We start from the raw sequence: 16,822 nt of genomic DNA, 5'->3' as shown, positions 1-16,822 counted from the left end.
AGGCTGGATAAGTGGTGATATCCAGCTCCATTCAGCGGTTGGCACTTAGCCAGATAAGTACTTAACCGGATAAGTGGTAGGCAGGAAATGGGAGTTTTGGGAAGGAGTTACTTATCCAGTTCATGTAGCCAAATAAGAACTGATATTTAAGCTTACCTAGTTAAGTTAACCAGGTAAGTTAGACTTGCTCAACAGCCAGATAACTTATCTGGCTAACTAGTGATTTTTATAGGGATATTCAACAGCATAGCCATGCTGTTGAATATCCTTTATAAGGTAGCTGAATAAGTCTTATCTGGCTAAGTAACTTAGAGCTGGATTTACTAAGCCACAATAAGGCAATACTGTAATATAAAACAACATGTAATGTGCATTAAATGCTGTTTATTGAGCAATATTACCATATCATGGCGATATCGTGCGATATAACACAAGATTTCATCTCCCTATGCAATAAGCAGTTTTGAATGCATTTACATGCATAAAATGTCCTAATGCATGTAAAGCAACGTATGCAAACCAATCCTATGTTAATAAAATAACAGGGCCGACTTAGAAAAAAGTTAGCCCTGTTATTTTAGTGCATTTCAGGGAGCTGTAACCATATTTTCCTGCAGGAGTATGGATATGCTAATGCGGGTCCCCGATGATCCTGCCGGAATAAAGAAAGGGCCCTGAGGCACAAAACTACACCCCCCACCCCCCACAAAAGGCCACTAATGACTCTGGGGATAAATGGCAACTCCCACCCGCTACCTTAGTTGTCATTGGCCCCGCCGAAATTAAAAAAAAAAAAAAGATTAGGGCCAACCACGCAGTGATGGCCTACTTCCTTCCCCCCTCCAAAGCACAAAAATGTCCCCCTTAGCCATCCAGTACCCCCATCCAAATAAATAAAATCCCTAGGGTCTAGTGGTTCCCCACCCCAAGCCAAAAAAAGTAGCTTGTTGGTTTGAGTGGCAGCCAGAACCCTCCCCCTTCCCTGAAGCCCTCCATACATAAAAACCAAGTTATTGGGGTTCAGTGGGGCCCTGGAATGCCCCCTAGCTCCAGGCCCATCGATACCATTTTTCAAAATGGTGTTGACTTGACTTTCCCCTATCATGTGACAGGGGAAATGTCCAGAGATCGGTACTGTGCACCTTATTCAATTGTAACAGCAACCACTCTTTGGACACTAATAGCTTTGGGGCGGATTTTAAGAGCCCTGCTCGCCTAAATCCGCCCAAATCCGGGCGGATTTAGGCGAGCAGGGCCCTGCGCGCCGGTGAGCCTATTTTACATAGGCTCACCGGCGCGCGCAGACCCCGGGACTCGCGTAAGTCCCGGGGTTCTCCGAGGGGGGCATGTTGGGGGCGTGTCGGGGGGCGGGCCTGGTCGTCGCGGCGTTTAGGGGGCGTGTCGGCAGCGTTTTGGGGGTGGGCCCGGGGCGTGGTTACGGCCCGGGGTGGTCCGGGGGCATGGCCGCGCCCTCCGTACCCGCCCCCAGGTCGCGTCCCGGCGCGCTAGCGGCCCGCTGGCGCACGGGGATTTACGCCTCCCAGAGGGAGGCGTAAATCCCCCGACAAAGGTAAGGATGAGGTTTAGACAGGGCCGGGCGGGTGGGTTAGGTAGGGGAAGGGAGGGGAAGGTGAGGGGAGGGCAAAAGAAAGTTCCCTCCGAGGCCGCTCCGATTTCGGAGCGGCCTCGGAGGGAACGGAGGTAGGCTGCGCGGCTCAGCGCGCGCCGGCTATACAGAATCCATAGCCTTCCGCACGCCGATCCCGGATTTTAGCGGATACGCGCGGCTCCGCGCGTATCTACTAAAATCCAGCGTACTTTTGCTTGCGCCTGATGCGCCAGCAAAAGTAGGCCAAATCGCGCGGTTTGAAAATCTACCCCTTTATATGTTGTACCTGTTATGGAGAGAGTCAATTAGTGGACCCTTAGGCCGGCTGATTAGAGACAAAGTCCAATAGTTGTTAAAGAGCCGGGAGGCGGATCCTAGCTGGAGCGGATTGGTGAAGTCTTCGCCCTGGAAACCCGAGACCCCCCCCCCCCCCCCAGGAGAAGCCCGTAGGGGTCCGAGTCGCTGGGACTTAGGAGAATCGTGAAGAAGTCCGAGGGTCGTGGCTGGCTGAAGACAAGGAGAATCATGAGGAAGTCCGAAGGTCGTGGCTGGCTGAAGACAAGGCAAACCTGGAACCGGAGTTGGGATCAAGGCACGGCTGGAACAAGCAGGAACCAGGGCTGGAAGCAAGGCACAGCTGGAACAAGCAGGAACCAGAGCTGGAAGCAAGGCACGGCTGGAACAAGCAGGAACCAGAGCTGGAAGCAACTTAGTACTCAAAGGAGCGACCTCATTGCAAAGGCAAGGTAAGGGAGGCTGACGCCGGTTTAAATAGCCAGCCGGCGTCTGATGTCAAAAACAGGGCGGTTCAGCACTTCCGGGTGCTGGACCTACAAAGCAGTCCCCTCGCGGCGCGCGTTCTCCAGCGGGGGGGAGGAGTCAGGCACAGGCCTCAGCGGCTTCTCCACGTGGGGAGAGCCGCTGGCCACGCGGTCCGGGTCGGCCCTGGGAGCAGCGGAACGCGGCGGCCGTGGGGGGCCGGCAAAAGGTAAGGAGCCGGTCGCTAGCCTAGCGACCGGGACCGCAACAGTACCCCACCTTGGATACATTTATTATTCAATAGGTGGGTAATAAATATAACAAATAATCCAACTATACATATAAAGGCAAATTTTAAAAGTCCTAAGCATGCCAAAGCTGGAAGATGTGCGAGTATCTTAGCCCAGCGCGGCTCCACGCGGATTTTAAGAATTGCCCGAGTACGCGCATATCTCCCTGTATGCACACAAATGGGAATGGCAAAAAAGGGGCGGGTTCTGGGCAGGACATAGGCGGTCCAAGTATATAACATGAAATGTGTAGATAAGTATTTACGCATACAAACGTGCGCAAGGATCCCCTACAGCAGTGGTCCCCAACCCAGTCCTAGGGGCCCACCAGCCAGTCGGGTTTTCAGGTTATCTACAATGAATATGCATGAGAGAAAATTTGCATGTTATGGAGGCAGTGCATGCAAATTTTCTCTCATGCATATTCATTGTGGATATCCTGAAAACCCGACTGGCTGGTGGGCCCCCAGGACAGGGTTGGGGACCACTGCCCTACAGCATAACTTTACTTCTGCTATGTATGGTATGTAAGTAATTAAATTAAACGAGGCTAGTTAGCAGGGTTTAAGGGGTGGGGCTAAAAGGGAAAAGGGAGGCATATTAACTAGAGGGGTTAGGACGACCTATCCTTTACTGGGCAAACTGGGAACGGTCTGGAAAAACTGGTAATTGTGTCAGTGCGCATATCTAATAAAATCCTCCCACTTATGCGATAGAGCTGGCATTTGTGCTCACATGCGTAAGTCCATATAAAATTGCACGCACATGTACATGATTACAGCCAATTTTATAGCATTTGCACATATACACGCGTATGTTATAATATGGCCGTGCCTCTTGGTGCGAGCCGGCAAATGCGTATACATGTATGCCCACGTGGCTGTTTGAAAGTTACTGTCCCCGAGGGTCAATTTGAACTGCAGTTGCGCGCTTGACTTAGGTGGTCCAATTTTTGCTGCCTAGGTTTAGGCAAATTTTCAGCCAAAGGCAGGCAGCTAGGAATATGACTGAAAATTCACCAAAATCTGGATGGTAAAAATCAGGTTCCTTAGATTTAGAACCTGATTTTAGAACCGTTGCAGCACCTGAATTTGGGTTCCAAAGAAGCCTAGTGCTGAAAATCGTTAGCCAGCTAACATTTGTCTCTGAATTAGTCCCACCCTTGGGGCCACCCACTTTTTTAGTTCTCAGTTTTCAATGAGGCTGACATACAGTACCTGCCTAACCTTTATAACCCCCTGGCTGGAAGTCCCAAATATAAGGTCCCAGAGGCCATAGCTCACACAGAGTTTATTCTGCAGCTTACCATGATGTAGTAAGATCTGAGTAGTCAGGATTCCCTGGGTGTGAGGAAGAAAAATCTTCTAGGCCTTGTGCATTGCATGAACTTTTTTTCCCAGAATAAAGTTCTTATATACAGCAGTGATGAGCCCTATTGTCATTATACAGCAAAAACACCCAGAAAATTGAACTGAATTGATGTGCAATAATGAGATGATCTTTACAAAATGTTATGTCAAAATGTTACAGTTAAGTTCCTTAATAAATTTGTGGCCTCTTCTGTTCTTTAATTTATTAATGATATAAAAACCAATTATCCAAATTCTTGAAATTTTTCTTTTCTCTCCTTTCCCATGGTAAGGGACAGATTTTAAGCTTCCCTCCCATTAAGTTGGTAAGTTAAGGGTCGAAAATCAGTCACAGGTATCTCCTACCTCTCCAGTAGTCTTCTTTCACCTCTTTCTCATCAGATAGATATTTGTTGTAATCCTCTTCTCCCATAATCTTCAATAGATGTACATGAACCCTTATAGGGGGTCCACTCAGACTCCTTTCTCCCCTATCGATTCTCTCCTCTGGATGGCTGTATATCATCCATCTTCTGGATCCAGATTATCTCAGATTCCTTCTTGGTGAAAGGCTGCTCCCTTTTGTATGTCAAAACAAAAGACTGAGCTCCTAATAAATGGGAATCCAGAAAAAGTAACATGAAAGTCCTTTTACAGAAAGAGGGGAAAAAATACATGAGTCCAGGAAGATGGACAAATTCCTAGCTCCGCAAAGAAAATGTTCTTAAAAGTGATTCTTCAAAACTATAGGAAGGCTTTCTGACATGTCCATTCCAGGTCTCACTTCTGAAAACCCCAGTGGCCTTACCCTTTCAGCACAATCAAAACTGGGGATAGTTAACAGCATGCTGCCCCTGTTAGGGAAACTAAGGTTATATATCAGAGGAGCTAACCATTTCACATCTCCCACATGGGGGAGCTAATCACCCACGCTTTTATTATGTTTCTTCCTCAGATAAAAATGGGTTAACTCCAGATTAGTAGAGAACCAAAAGGGACTCTACATTTTCAAAGTTAGGTGGTAGATTCTTTGAAAATTGATCCCGTGGTGATCCGTATTTTTAAAAAAGAAACTAAAAACTTTATAACATATTTTCTTATTACAAACTGATATAAGACCATGTAAAACTAAACATTTTACAGTATTTATTCTGCTAGCCATCAGATAGCTTTATCAAAGACTTTATTCAGTTTTGTCCCAGAGGTTTCCCTATTGACATATTTTCAATGGGAAACTAGGAGAACGTTTTCTACTGGAAAAAAAACTTGCAGGAAGTCATGCCAAAGTGCTTTGTAACAACTGTTCCTTTTAACAAACCAAATGGGCTTCCACCCTATTTTATAAAAAGAGACATCACTTAATACAATGTTGATCAAACAACAAAATTTCCATTATACACAGTAATACATTGTAATATTTACAGTAAACTAATATTTATAGTATGTGCACATATCCTTAAAATTGTTCATAACTTAATAAATTTACATTTTCCAATGCAGAGAATATGCGAATGAACCAATTGTATGGAAAATCGATATTCAAGCAATTACGTGGTCAAGTTCCTCCTCACACCACTGAAATGAAGAAGCGTTTCAAAGGTGACATGTTTACTTTTTCTAAAATAGCTTTACAATTTAAGTACATTTTTCAGTCCTTCAAGAAGTATAACTATTGTGTCTGTGAACATTTCGCAAATGGAAAAAGCTCTCTCTTTTAAGTAGTCAGACTCCATGATTATTAAAAAAAAAAAAACCAAACACCCATAATTTCAACTCAAATTACCGATCCAAAGGCAAGTTCCGTAGTATGTTTGCAGCACTGAGTATTGCAATAAAAAGCGTCTGTGTTTGGTTCTCTTAATTAGAGAGGTCAATGGAATTCATGCCATGTGGTAGCGGTAATGATGGGTGATGCATTTGGGCCCTTGGAGAGGGCTGACAGGTACACAAACAGTGGCAGTGTCTCTGGGTGCCCAAGAGTTTGCCAGATTCTGAATTTTGGGGAAGAAGTGGTAATCCATTATTGGTTCCCTTCTGAACCATGCCTTTACTTTCTTTTCATTATTTCTTCCATCCTATTCTGTGTTCTTTTGTGGCACCATCTGCTCTTTCCCCAATTAAAACTCTTATTCTACCTGCCTCCTTTGCTGATTTGGACTACATCTTACCTCAGGCTCAGTGCTTAAACATCACTTCCACTTCACCCACTATGATTTCATGTGACTTCATGGATATTTTTATCTATGGCAAGATTTTATTCTATAGTAAGATTCTGACATGTATTGTTGGAGTTTGTTTTACTAAAATCGATTGTGGAGTGCATAATATGTTAGTTCAGCTAGGACTATCTAAGAGATTTTATGAAGAAGCACATTTTATATTCTCTGTACTCTTCTTCATTTCTCTTTAGCTCCAAGTGTGATTTATTGATCTAATATTTTCTTGTTTATCCTTTAGGAGGAAATCAGTTGATAATCATTAGTCAAATATCACAAGTATTGTGTGGCATTTTGATTTTATATGCACACAGTGCTCAAGTCACCCAAATTTAGGATTTAGAAAAATATCTTGTAGAAATATATTAATTGACAAATAAAAATATTACAATTCCATGTTATATAAATGCAACTTGGAGGCCCTTTACATCACAGGAAAACTCAATAAACTCACTTTGCCCAGGTTTTAAGATTGGCCGCTCCCTCTTATCTCTTAATATATTATCCATTTCATTGAAATATACATGATAAGGAAGGCAAAGAGATAATTTGAAAAGAAGCTTGCCATGGAAGCAAAAACTTAAAACTTTTTAGGTATATTCGAAGTAGAAAGCCTGTAAGGGAGACAGTTGTATCATTAGACAATCAGGGGATAAAAGGGGCACTTAGGGATGACAAAGCCATAGCAGAGAAACTAAATTAATTCGTTGCTTTGGTCTTCACTGAGGAAGATGTAAGAGATACTCATGCCAGAAATGATATTCAAAGGTGATGATTCAGCAGAACTGAATCAAATGTGTGTACCTGTAGGATGTAATAGGACTAACTGACAAACTAAAGAGTTGCAGATCACCTGGACCAGATGGTATACATCCCAGCATGCTGAAAGAACTGAAAAATGAAATTGCAGACTTCCTATCAACAATTTGTAAACTATCATTAAAATTATCTTTGGTACCTGAAGACTGGAAAGTTGCCAATGTAATGCCAGTTTTTAAAAAGAGATCCAGCGGTGATCCAGGTAACTACAGATTAGTGAGACTGATGTCTGTCCCAGGCAAAATGGTAAAAACTATCATAAAGAACAAAATTGCTGAACATATAGATAGGCATAGCTTAATGAGACAAAGCCAATATGAATTTAGTCAAGGGAAGTCTTGCCTCACCAATCTGCTACATTTTTTTGAGGGCATAAATAAAGATGTGGATAAAGGTGAGCTTGTTGATATAGTGTATCTAGATTTCCAGAAAGCATTTGACAAAGTCCCTCTTAAGAGCATTCTTAGGAAATTAAAAAGTCATGGGATAGGGGGCAATGTCCTATTGAGGATTGATAGTAGAGCTAAATGGTAAATTTTCTCAATAGAGAAAGGTGAATAATGGAGTGCCCCAGGGATTTGTTCTGGGATCACTGCTTTTTAATATATTTATAAATGACTTGGAAATGGGAACAACGATTGAAGTGATCAAATTGGACGATGACACAAACTTATTCAAAGTTATTAAATCACATGAGCCTTGTGTTATGGTTTGTGGGTTTCGTGGACCCTTGGCCCGAGATGAGAGTTGTTACCACCTGTGGGGAGAAGCCCCACAGGTCCACACCGTCAGGAGGCGAGGTCAGGTACAGCAGGAGCTCTAGGAGAGAGTCTGTGGGGAGATCCTGAGGAGTGGGGTGAGAGACACAGCACTGAGGAACCCACAGTATACAGGTTGGGCTGGAGAGCAGTACCTGGACAGAGACCTCTGAGAGAGTGGCACTAGGCAGGCCTGAGGAGCGGGAAGTGCGAAGCAGGAAGTGCTAGAGGTAGACTGCTGAGACAGCCCCGAGGGGTTGAGCTGCGTAGCGAAGAAGATACTGATGCTATGATGTAGGCTAACCCGCGGAGCGGGGAACCCCGAGTCGGGTCTCCAGGTAATGACGTAAGCAACCCCGAGAAGCGGGGGAGGTGTGAGTACAGTCACTGATGCAAATGAAGGCACAACCCCGAGGAGCGGGGAAGCACTGGCAATCACTGGTGTGGAACATAGGCACTGCCCCGTGGAGCGGGGGAGCATGGAGATGAGTCTCCCAAGTGGTGAGAAGTTCCCAGAGGCAACCCCGAGGAGTGGGGAAGCTGGCGGATAGGACTCCTGGAAGGCGCAGGGCTAGCCCAAGGAGCCAGGGAAGCCAGGAGACCAGGTCTCTGAAGAGAGCGCAAGCAGACCCCCGAGGAGCAGGTACCTGAGCCAGGGTCCAGAATCCAAGGAAGGTCTGAGACAGCCACCACATGTCCGAGGAGACAGGAGCAAGTAGAGTAGCGATGGAACTCATTGCCAAGTCAGCTAGCAAGGAGTGAAGGCGGTGCTTAAGAACCTTGACCAAGTGATGTCATCAGTCGGGGCCGCCCTTGATGTTCCCGCCATAGCATCTTTAAGAGGGCCCGGTGGTGCGCGCGCACACCTAGGAAGACCCGGAGTCGGAGTGAGTGGTGGCGGCAGCCTGGCCGCCATGAGCAACCTTGAGGTATGCGGCGGTAGAGGCTAGCCCCAGCCGCGAGCAGGCCTGGAGAGGGGAGCAGAGTAACACAAGACATGAATAGACGTGGTCGCAGCCATCTGCGACCGACGGTCATAACACCTTGTGAGAAATTGCAAGAAGATCTTGCAAAACTGAGAGACTAGGCATGCAAATGGCAAATTAAATGTAATGTGGCCAGATGCAAAGTGATGCACTTAGAGATGAGTAACCCAAATTATAGCTACACAATGCAAGTTTACGCAATAGGACTTACCATTCAGGAAAAGGATCTAGGTGTCATCATGAATAAAATGTTGAAATCTTCTGCTTGGTGTGCAGCAGCATCCAAGAAAGGAAACAGAATGTTAGGAATTATTAGGGAAGGAATGGAGAATAAAACAGAGATTATCATAATGCCTCTGTATCACTCCATGCTGCAACCTCATCTTGAATATTGTGTACAGTTCTGGTCACCACATCTCAAAAAAGATATAATAAAATTAGAAAAGGGATGGAACGATTCTCCTATGAGGAAAGGCTAAGGTAGTTAGGACTCTTCAGCTTGGAGGAGAGTCAGCTAAGGGGAGGTATGATAGAGGTTTATAAAATAATGAGTGGTGTGGAACAAGTAAATGTTATTTAGTTGTTTGTGCTTTGAAAAAGTACAAAGACTAGGAGACACACAATGAAGTTGCTAGGTGATTCACTTAAAACTAATAAGAGAAAATATTTGTTTACTCAGTGCATAATTAAGCTCTGGAATTTGTTGCCAGAAGATGTAGTGAAAGCTATTAGTCTAACTGCGTTAAAAAAGGTGTGGACAATTTCCTGGAGGAAATGTTTGTAAACCATTATTAAAGTGGAGTTGCAGAAATCCACTTCTTATCCCTGGGATAAGCAGCTTGGTATCTTTCTACCTCTTGGGATCCTGACAGGTACTTATGACCTGGATTGGTCACTGTTTGAAACAGGATACTGGAATTGATGGACCTTTGGTCTGACCCAGTATGGCAAGTCTTATGTTCTTATGACCGTCTTATCTTAAGAACATGCCATACTGGGTCAGACCAAGGGTCCATCAATTCTTATGTTCTTATGACCATCTTATGTTCTTATGACCATCAAGCCCAGCATCCTGTTTCCAACAGTGGCCAATCCAGGCCATAAGAACCTGGCAAGTACCCAAAAACTAAGTCTATTCCATGTTACCGTTGCTAGTAATAGCAGTGGCTATTTTCTAAGTCAACTCAATTAATAGCATCCAAGAACTTATCCAATCCTTTTTTAAACACAGCTATACTAACTGCACTAACCACATCCTCTGGCAACAAATTCCAGAGTCTAATTGTGCATTGAGTAAAAAATAACTTTCTATGATTAGTTTTAAATGTGCCACATGCTAACTTCATGGAGTGCCCCCTAGTCTTTCTATTTTCCGAAAGAGTAAATAACCGATTCACATCTACCCGTTCTAGACCTCTCAAGATTTTAAACACCTCTATCATATCCCCCCTCAGCCATCTCTTCTCCAAGCTGAAAAGTCCTAACCTCTTTAGTCTTTCCTCATAGGGGAGCTGTTCCATTCCCCTTATCATTTTGGTAGCCCTTCTCTGTACCTTCTCCATCGCAATTATATCTTTTTTGAGATGCGGCGACCAGAATTGTACACAGTATTCAAGGTGCGGTCTCACCATGGAGCGATACAGAGGCATTATGACATTTTCCGTTTTATTCACAATTCCCTTTCTAATAATTCCCAACATTCTGTTTGCTTTTTTGACTGCCACAGCACACTGAACCAATGATTTCAATGTGTTATCCACTATGACGCCTAGATCTCTTTCTTGGGTTGTAGCACCTAATATGGAACCTAACATTGTGTAACTATAGCATGGGTTATTTTTCCCTATATGCATCACCTTGCACTTATCCACATTAAATTTCATCTGCCATTTTGATGCCCAATTTTCCAGTCTCTTATTAGTTTTAATTGTATTACCCAGTAACTTCATTGTGTGTCCCCTGGTCTTTGTATTTTTCAAAAGAGTAAACAATGTTTACTCTTTTCATTCCACTTGTTATTTTATAGACCTTTATAGACTTCGACTTGGAGAAGCCGTTGCTTCTCCAAGTCGAAGAGCCTTAACCTCTTTAGCCTTTCTTCATAGAGGAATTCTTCCATCCCCTTTATCATGATATGCAGAATTTCCCTCCTGATATCACCAACATCTAGAACTGGGTGGAGGAAGTGCTTTGATCATGGTCAGACTAAGGGCAAAAGGCTGAAAACTCTTAGCCTTACGTCAATTATCTTACTATGACATTTAAATATGCTAAAAAATGCACATAGACTGACTCCAGAGCAATCAATGGGGAAGCAAAGATACATAACAAATTGAAATACTTCATTTATTTTGCAAAAACATTTATATTTATAAAGAAATAATATTAACAGAAGTATGGAAAGTCACTCATTTCATACTTTAAGAGAAGTCAGCAACAGAAAGCTTGCCATGCCATGCAAAAATGAGTTTTCAAGAGAGTGAACATACATTTGATCCATTATGTCCCAGGGCCTATTTAGAGGACAGCTTCTTAAAATATTTGGGACATAATGGGTTAACAACTGCTCTAATGGCCGCATAGGTGCTATTGTATTACTCTTCTGACACAGAAAACAAATGTAGGAATGAAGTTAACAGAGAGGGCAATAGGACATTATCACCTATAAACACACAAGAACACATCATCACTTACAACATTTCATGTCACATTTCTTTCAGCACATTACACACAAGAATTCATTCTCTTCCAAACCTACCCAGTAGAACTTTGTTCCAAGTACTTCAACTATACATATAATCTACTTTAAGATATATGTAGGGATCTCCTTTAATATATCCATCAGCAGGTGTTGGGTGTGGTGTGAAAGAGGGATTGAAGTTATATACCAGTGGTTCTCAACCGGTGTGTCGTGACACACCAATGTGTTGCCAAACACCAGCTGGTGTGTGGCGGCTCCCGGTGTCCCACAGCCTAAGTTATACTTCCCTTTACCTTTTTCCTGCCCCCGCAGGCAAAGCAGAATCCTCTTCCCTTCTTCCTGCCAGTGGGAGGAGGAAGCCACTGATTGACCAGTGGGGCAGGAAGAAAGGGGGCATCTCACAGCCCGGGGGTGGGGTGGTGTGAGGGGGGCTGGGAAGCGTGGCAGTGTCCAGGTCTATGGCGGCGAAGAAGCCCGACCCTGTGGCCGCCACAGGCTGGAAGTGATGAAATTAAACACAGCAGAGAGCCACAAAGAAAAGAGGCCAGCCGCTAGGGGTGTGCATTCGTTTTGACCGCATATGTAAAACGCTACTTATATTTTTTTTTAACTTAAAAAAGTGATGAGGCGAATACGAGCAGATTTCCAACTTATTCAACATAGCTATGTTGAATACGTCGAACCGCGATGCGCGCGCTTTCTCGCCGCCATTAGCTGCGAGGTCGGAGCCCCGGATTACCTCAAAATGCCGGCGCCCCTGCGGTAACCATGCCAACCTGTCTGACCCTTTCCTGTGAGTCGCAGTGACTCACAGGAAAGGGTCGGACAGGTCGGCATGGATACCGGAACGCAGCGAATCTGCGTTCACGTTTTCAGAGAAGCACTGAATGCAGCGAATCGCGCTGTCATTCAGTGCTCCTCTGAGGATTTCCTGACGAGCCAGCACTATAAAAGCAGCAGCAGCACGAGGGCTCACGGACATTTTCAGCGATTCTGTGGGGAGGTGGGCTGGGTGGCAGGCTGAGACAGGCTGAGGCAGGCAAGAAAGCAGAACCAGATTTGATAGACAACACATAACAGATTCTGTGTTAGGCTAACAAAAAAAACAACTGAACATTGTTATTGACAATATTGAGTGAGTCTGTTCATTTTATGCTGTGAAGTGCCAGAGCTGGGAGTACTCTGCCTCATATCTACTTAAATGCAAGCTAGTTCTGTGTGTACTGCACACACACAGACACATTCAGTGCATTGCCAGGCAGGCAGTGAGGCAGTGGGCATTGTAAACAGACTGAACATCGGTCTTCAGTGAGTCTGTTCAATTTGCTATTTTTAAACAGACTGAACATTGTTATTGAGTGAGTCTGTTCATTTTATGCTGTGAAGTGCCAGAGCTGGGAGTACTCTGCCTCATATCTACTTAAAAGCAAGCTAGTTCTGTGTGTACTGCACAAACACAGACACATTCAGTGCATTGCCAGGCAGGCAGTGAGGCAGTGGGCATTGTAAAGAGACTGAACATTGGTCTTCAGTGAGTCTGTTCAATTTGCTATTTTTAAACAGACTGAACATTGTTATTGAGTGAGTTTGTTCATTTTATGCTGTGAAGTGCCAGAGCTGGGAGTACTCTGCCTCATATCTACTTAAAAGCAAGCTAGTTCTGTGTGTACTGCACAAACACAGACACATTCAGTGCATTGCCAGGCAGGCAGTGAGGCAGTGGGCATTGTAAAGAGACTGAACATTGGTCTTCAGTGAGTCTGTTCAATTTGCTATTTTTAAACAGACTGAACATTGTTATTGAGTGAGTCTGTAGAGCTGGGAGTACTCTGCCTCATATCTACTTAAAAGCAAGCTAGTTCTGTGTGTACTGCACACACACAGACACATTCAGTGCATTGCCCGGCAGGCAGTGAGGCAGTGGGCATTGTAAACAGACTGAACATCGGTCTTCAGTGAGTCTGTTCAATTTGCTATTTTTAAACAGACTGAACATTGTTATTGAGTGAGTCTGTAGAGCTGGGAGTACTCTGCCTCATATCTACTTAAAAGCAAGCTAGTTCTGTGTGTACTGCACACACACAGACACATTCAGTGCATTGCCAGGCAGGCAGTGAGGCAGTGGGCATTGTAAACAGACTGAACATTGGTCTTCAGTGAGTCTGTTCAATTTGCTATTTTTAAACAGACTGAACATTGTTATTGAGTGAGTCTGTAGAGCTGGGAGTACTCTGCCTCATATCTACTTAAAAGCAAGCTAGTTCTGTGTGTACTGCACACACACAGACACATTCAGTGCATTGCCAGGCAGGCAGTGAGGCAGTGGGCATTGTAAACAGACTGAACCATTGGTCTTCAGTGAGTCTGTTCAATTTGCTATTTTTAAACAGACTGAACATTGTTATTGAGTGACTCTGTTCATTTTATGCTGTGAAGTGCCAGGGCTGGGAGTACTCTGCCTCATATCTACTTAAAAGCAAGCTAGTTCTGTGTGTACTGCACACACACAGTCACATTCAGTGCGTTGCCAGGCAGGCAGTGAGGCAGTGGGCATTGTAAACAGACTGAACATCGGTCTTCAGTGAGTCTGTTCAATTTGCTATTTTTAAACAGACTGAACATTGTTATTGAGTGAGTCTGTAGAGCTGGGAGTACTCTGCCTCATATCTACTTAAAAGCAAGCTAGTTCTGTGTGTACTGCACACACAGAGACACATTCAGTGCATTGCCAGGCAGGCAGTGAGGCAGTAGGCATTGTAAACAGACTGAACATTGGTCTTCAGTGAGTCTGTTCAATTTGCTATTTTTAAACAGACTGAACATTGTTATTGAGTGAGTTTGTTCATTTTATGCTGTGAAGTGCCAGAGCTGGGAGTACTCTGCCTCATATCTACTTAAAAACAAGCTAGTTCTGTGTGTACTGCACAAACACAGACACATTCAGTGCATTGCCAGGCAGGCAGTGAGGCAGTGGGCATTGTAAACAGACTGAACATTGGTCTTCAGTGAGTCTGTTCAATTTTGTTATTTTAAACAGACTGAGCATTGTCCTTGAGTGGGTCTGTTCAATTTTGTTATTTTAAACAGACTGAGCATTGTCCTTCAGAGTGGGTCCGTTCATTTTCTTATTTTAAACAGACTGAGCATTCTTCTTGAGTGGGTCTGTTAATTTTCTTATTTTAAACAGACTGAACATTCTTCTTGAGTGGGTCCGTTCAATTTTGTTATTTTAAACAGACTGAGCATTGTCCTTGAGTGGGTCTGTTAATTTTCTTATTTTAAACAGACTGAGCATTCTTCTTGAGTGGGTCTGTTAATTTTGTTATTTTAAACAGACTGAGCATTGTCCTTCAGAGTGGGTCCGTTCATTTTCTTATTTTAAACAGACTGAGCATTCTTCTTGAGTGGGTCTGTTAATTTTCTTATTTTAAACAGACTGAACATTCTTCTTGAGTGGGTCTGTTCAATTTTGTTATTTTAAACAGACTGAGTATTGTCCTTGAGTGGGTCTGTTCAATTTTGTTATTTTAAACAGACTGAGCATTGTCCTTGAGTGGGTCTGTTCAATGTTGTTATTTTAAACAGACTGAGCATTGTCCTTCAGAGTGGGTCCATTCATTTTCTTATTTTAAACAGACTGAGCATTCTTCTTGAGTGGGTCTGTTAATTTTCTTATTTTAAACAGACTGAACATTCTTCTTGAGTGGGTCTGTTCAATTTTGTTATTTTAAACAGACTGAGCATTGTCCTTGAGTGGGTCTGTTAATTTTCTTACTTTAAACAGACTGAGCATTGTCCTTCAGAGTGGGTCCGTTCATTTTCTTATTTTAAACAGACTGAGCATTCTTCTTGAGTGGGTCTGTTAATTTTCTTATTTTAAACAGATTGAGCATTGTCCTTCAGAGTGGGTCCGTTCATTTTCTTATTTTAAACAGACTGAGCATTCTTCTTGAGTGGGTCTGTTAATTTTCTTATTTTAAACAGACTGAGCATTCTTCTTGAGTGGGTCTTTTAATTTTCTTATTTTAAACAGACTGAGCATTGTCCTTGAGTGGGTCTGTTCAATCTTGTTATTTTAAACAGACTGAGCATTGTCCTTGAGTGGGTCTGTTCAATTTTGTTATTTTAAACAGACTGAACATTGTCCTTCAGAGTGGGTCCGTTCATTTTGGTATTTTAAACAGACTGAACATTATTATTGTGGGACAGTGGGCAGTGTTACCACTAGTACTCAGTGACATTAAATCCATAATGTCAGGGACAGAGAGATGCAAGCAACTTATTGGGACTGGCAGCGGAGGCACCGCAAAAGACACCAGTGCAACACCACCAGTACAGCTAAAAAGGCAACTGTCGCAATCAAAAGTCTTTGTAGGGGATGGCAGTTCCATGGCAAAAAAAAAGAAATCGGACCATGAAACTTTGCAATCGCCACCACGTGTTTCTGGCCCTGTAGTTTTGGAGGAGAGTGAAGATGAGGCAGAGTCTAGCCAGACAAAATTTACACACCCAAGAGCAGCCAGGGGACAGAAGTCTCCAGTAAAACTTCGCGGTGACAAGGTAGTGCTGGCACTGTTAGCTTCTGATTCAGAAGAAGAATCTTCTTGGGTGGGATTCTCATCAGAAATGGAAGATGTAATACCTGAGGAATCTTCGGTAGAATTGTCAGTTAGTCCTGTTTTAGCCTCCACCTCCAGAATTCTGCGGCAGGGGAGACATTCCACTGATATCGAGGAGGAGGAAGAGCTGTCAGAAGGGAGACAGAGGGTGACTGTTGCCCCCGCTGGCATTGCTTCTCTGGGTGCAGTGGGTGCACCACCCACACCCACTACTACCTCAACTCCAGTGCCAGCATCCACCCCCAGGGTGGGAAAGAGAGGAGGATCACAAAAGAAATCTGCGATCTGGGCACATTTTAAAGTGACAGAAGACCCGCGTTATGCTCGGTGTAATTACTGTGCCAGGGATATTAGCAGAGGCAAGCAAATGGGACATCTATCAAATTTTGGCATGGAGCATCATATTAAGAGGCAACACCCAACAAGATTACTGCCATCTGGGGATGGTGGCAGTTTCAGTCGGGGGACCCCTTCCCCTTCCAACCAGGGTGCAGTGGTAGGAAAGCAGCAGAGTCAGCCCACGCCCTCATACCCTTCTAGCAGTCAGGCGGCAGGCCAGCAACCCACTGACATGTGGCAGAAGCGACAATGCACCATGGAGGAAATGGGGTGGAGTGCGGTAACGCTATCCCGGGGTAGGAGGCAGGCAGCCTCAAAAGTTGTAACCAGGAGCATTGGGGAAATGATTGCCCTTGATGACCAGCCCCTGCAGTTAG

General features: G+C 44.0%; 1 protein-coding gene across 1 annotated transcript in view; it reads left to right on the top strand.

Moving 5' to 3' along the window:
* LOC115083229 overlaps positions 1-16,822 on the top strand; it is a 509,967-nt gene that overhangs the window by 350,894 nt on the left and 142,251 nt on the right. Inside the window, exon 14 of the mRNA XM_029587038.1 lies at positions 5,508-5,606. Coding sequence (XP_029442898.1) covers positions 5,508-5,606 — 99 coding nt within the window. The remainder of the gene's footprint in view (positions 1-5,507; positions 5,607-16,822) is intronic.

The sequence above is a fragment of the Rhinatrema bivittatum genome, chromosome 2, assembly GCF_901001135.1.
Source record: "Rhinatrema bivittatum chromosome 2, aRhiBiv1.1, whole genome shotgun sequence".
In the NCBI taxonomy this organism is placed as follows: Eukaryota; Metazoa; Chordata; class Amphibia; order Gymnophiona; family Rhinatrematidae; genus Rhinatrema; species Rhinatrema bivittatum.
This window is presented reverse-complemented; position numbering and strand designations above follow the sequence as displayed.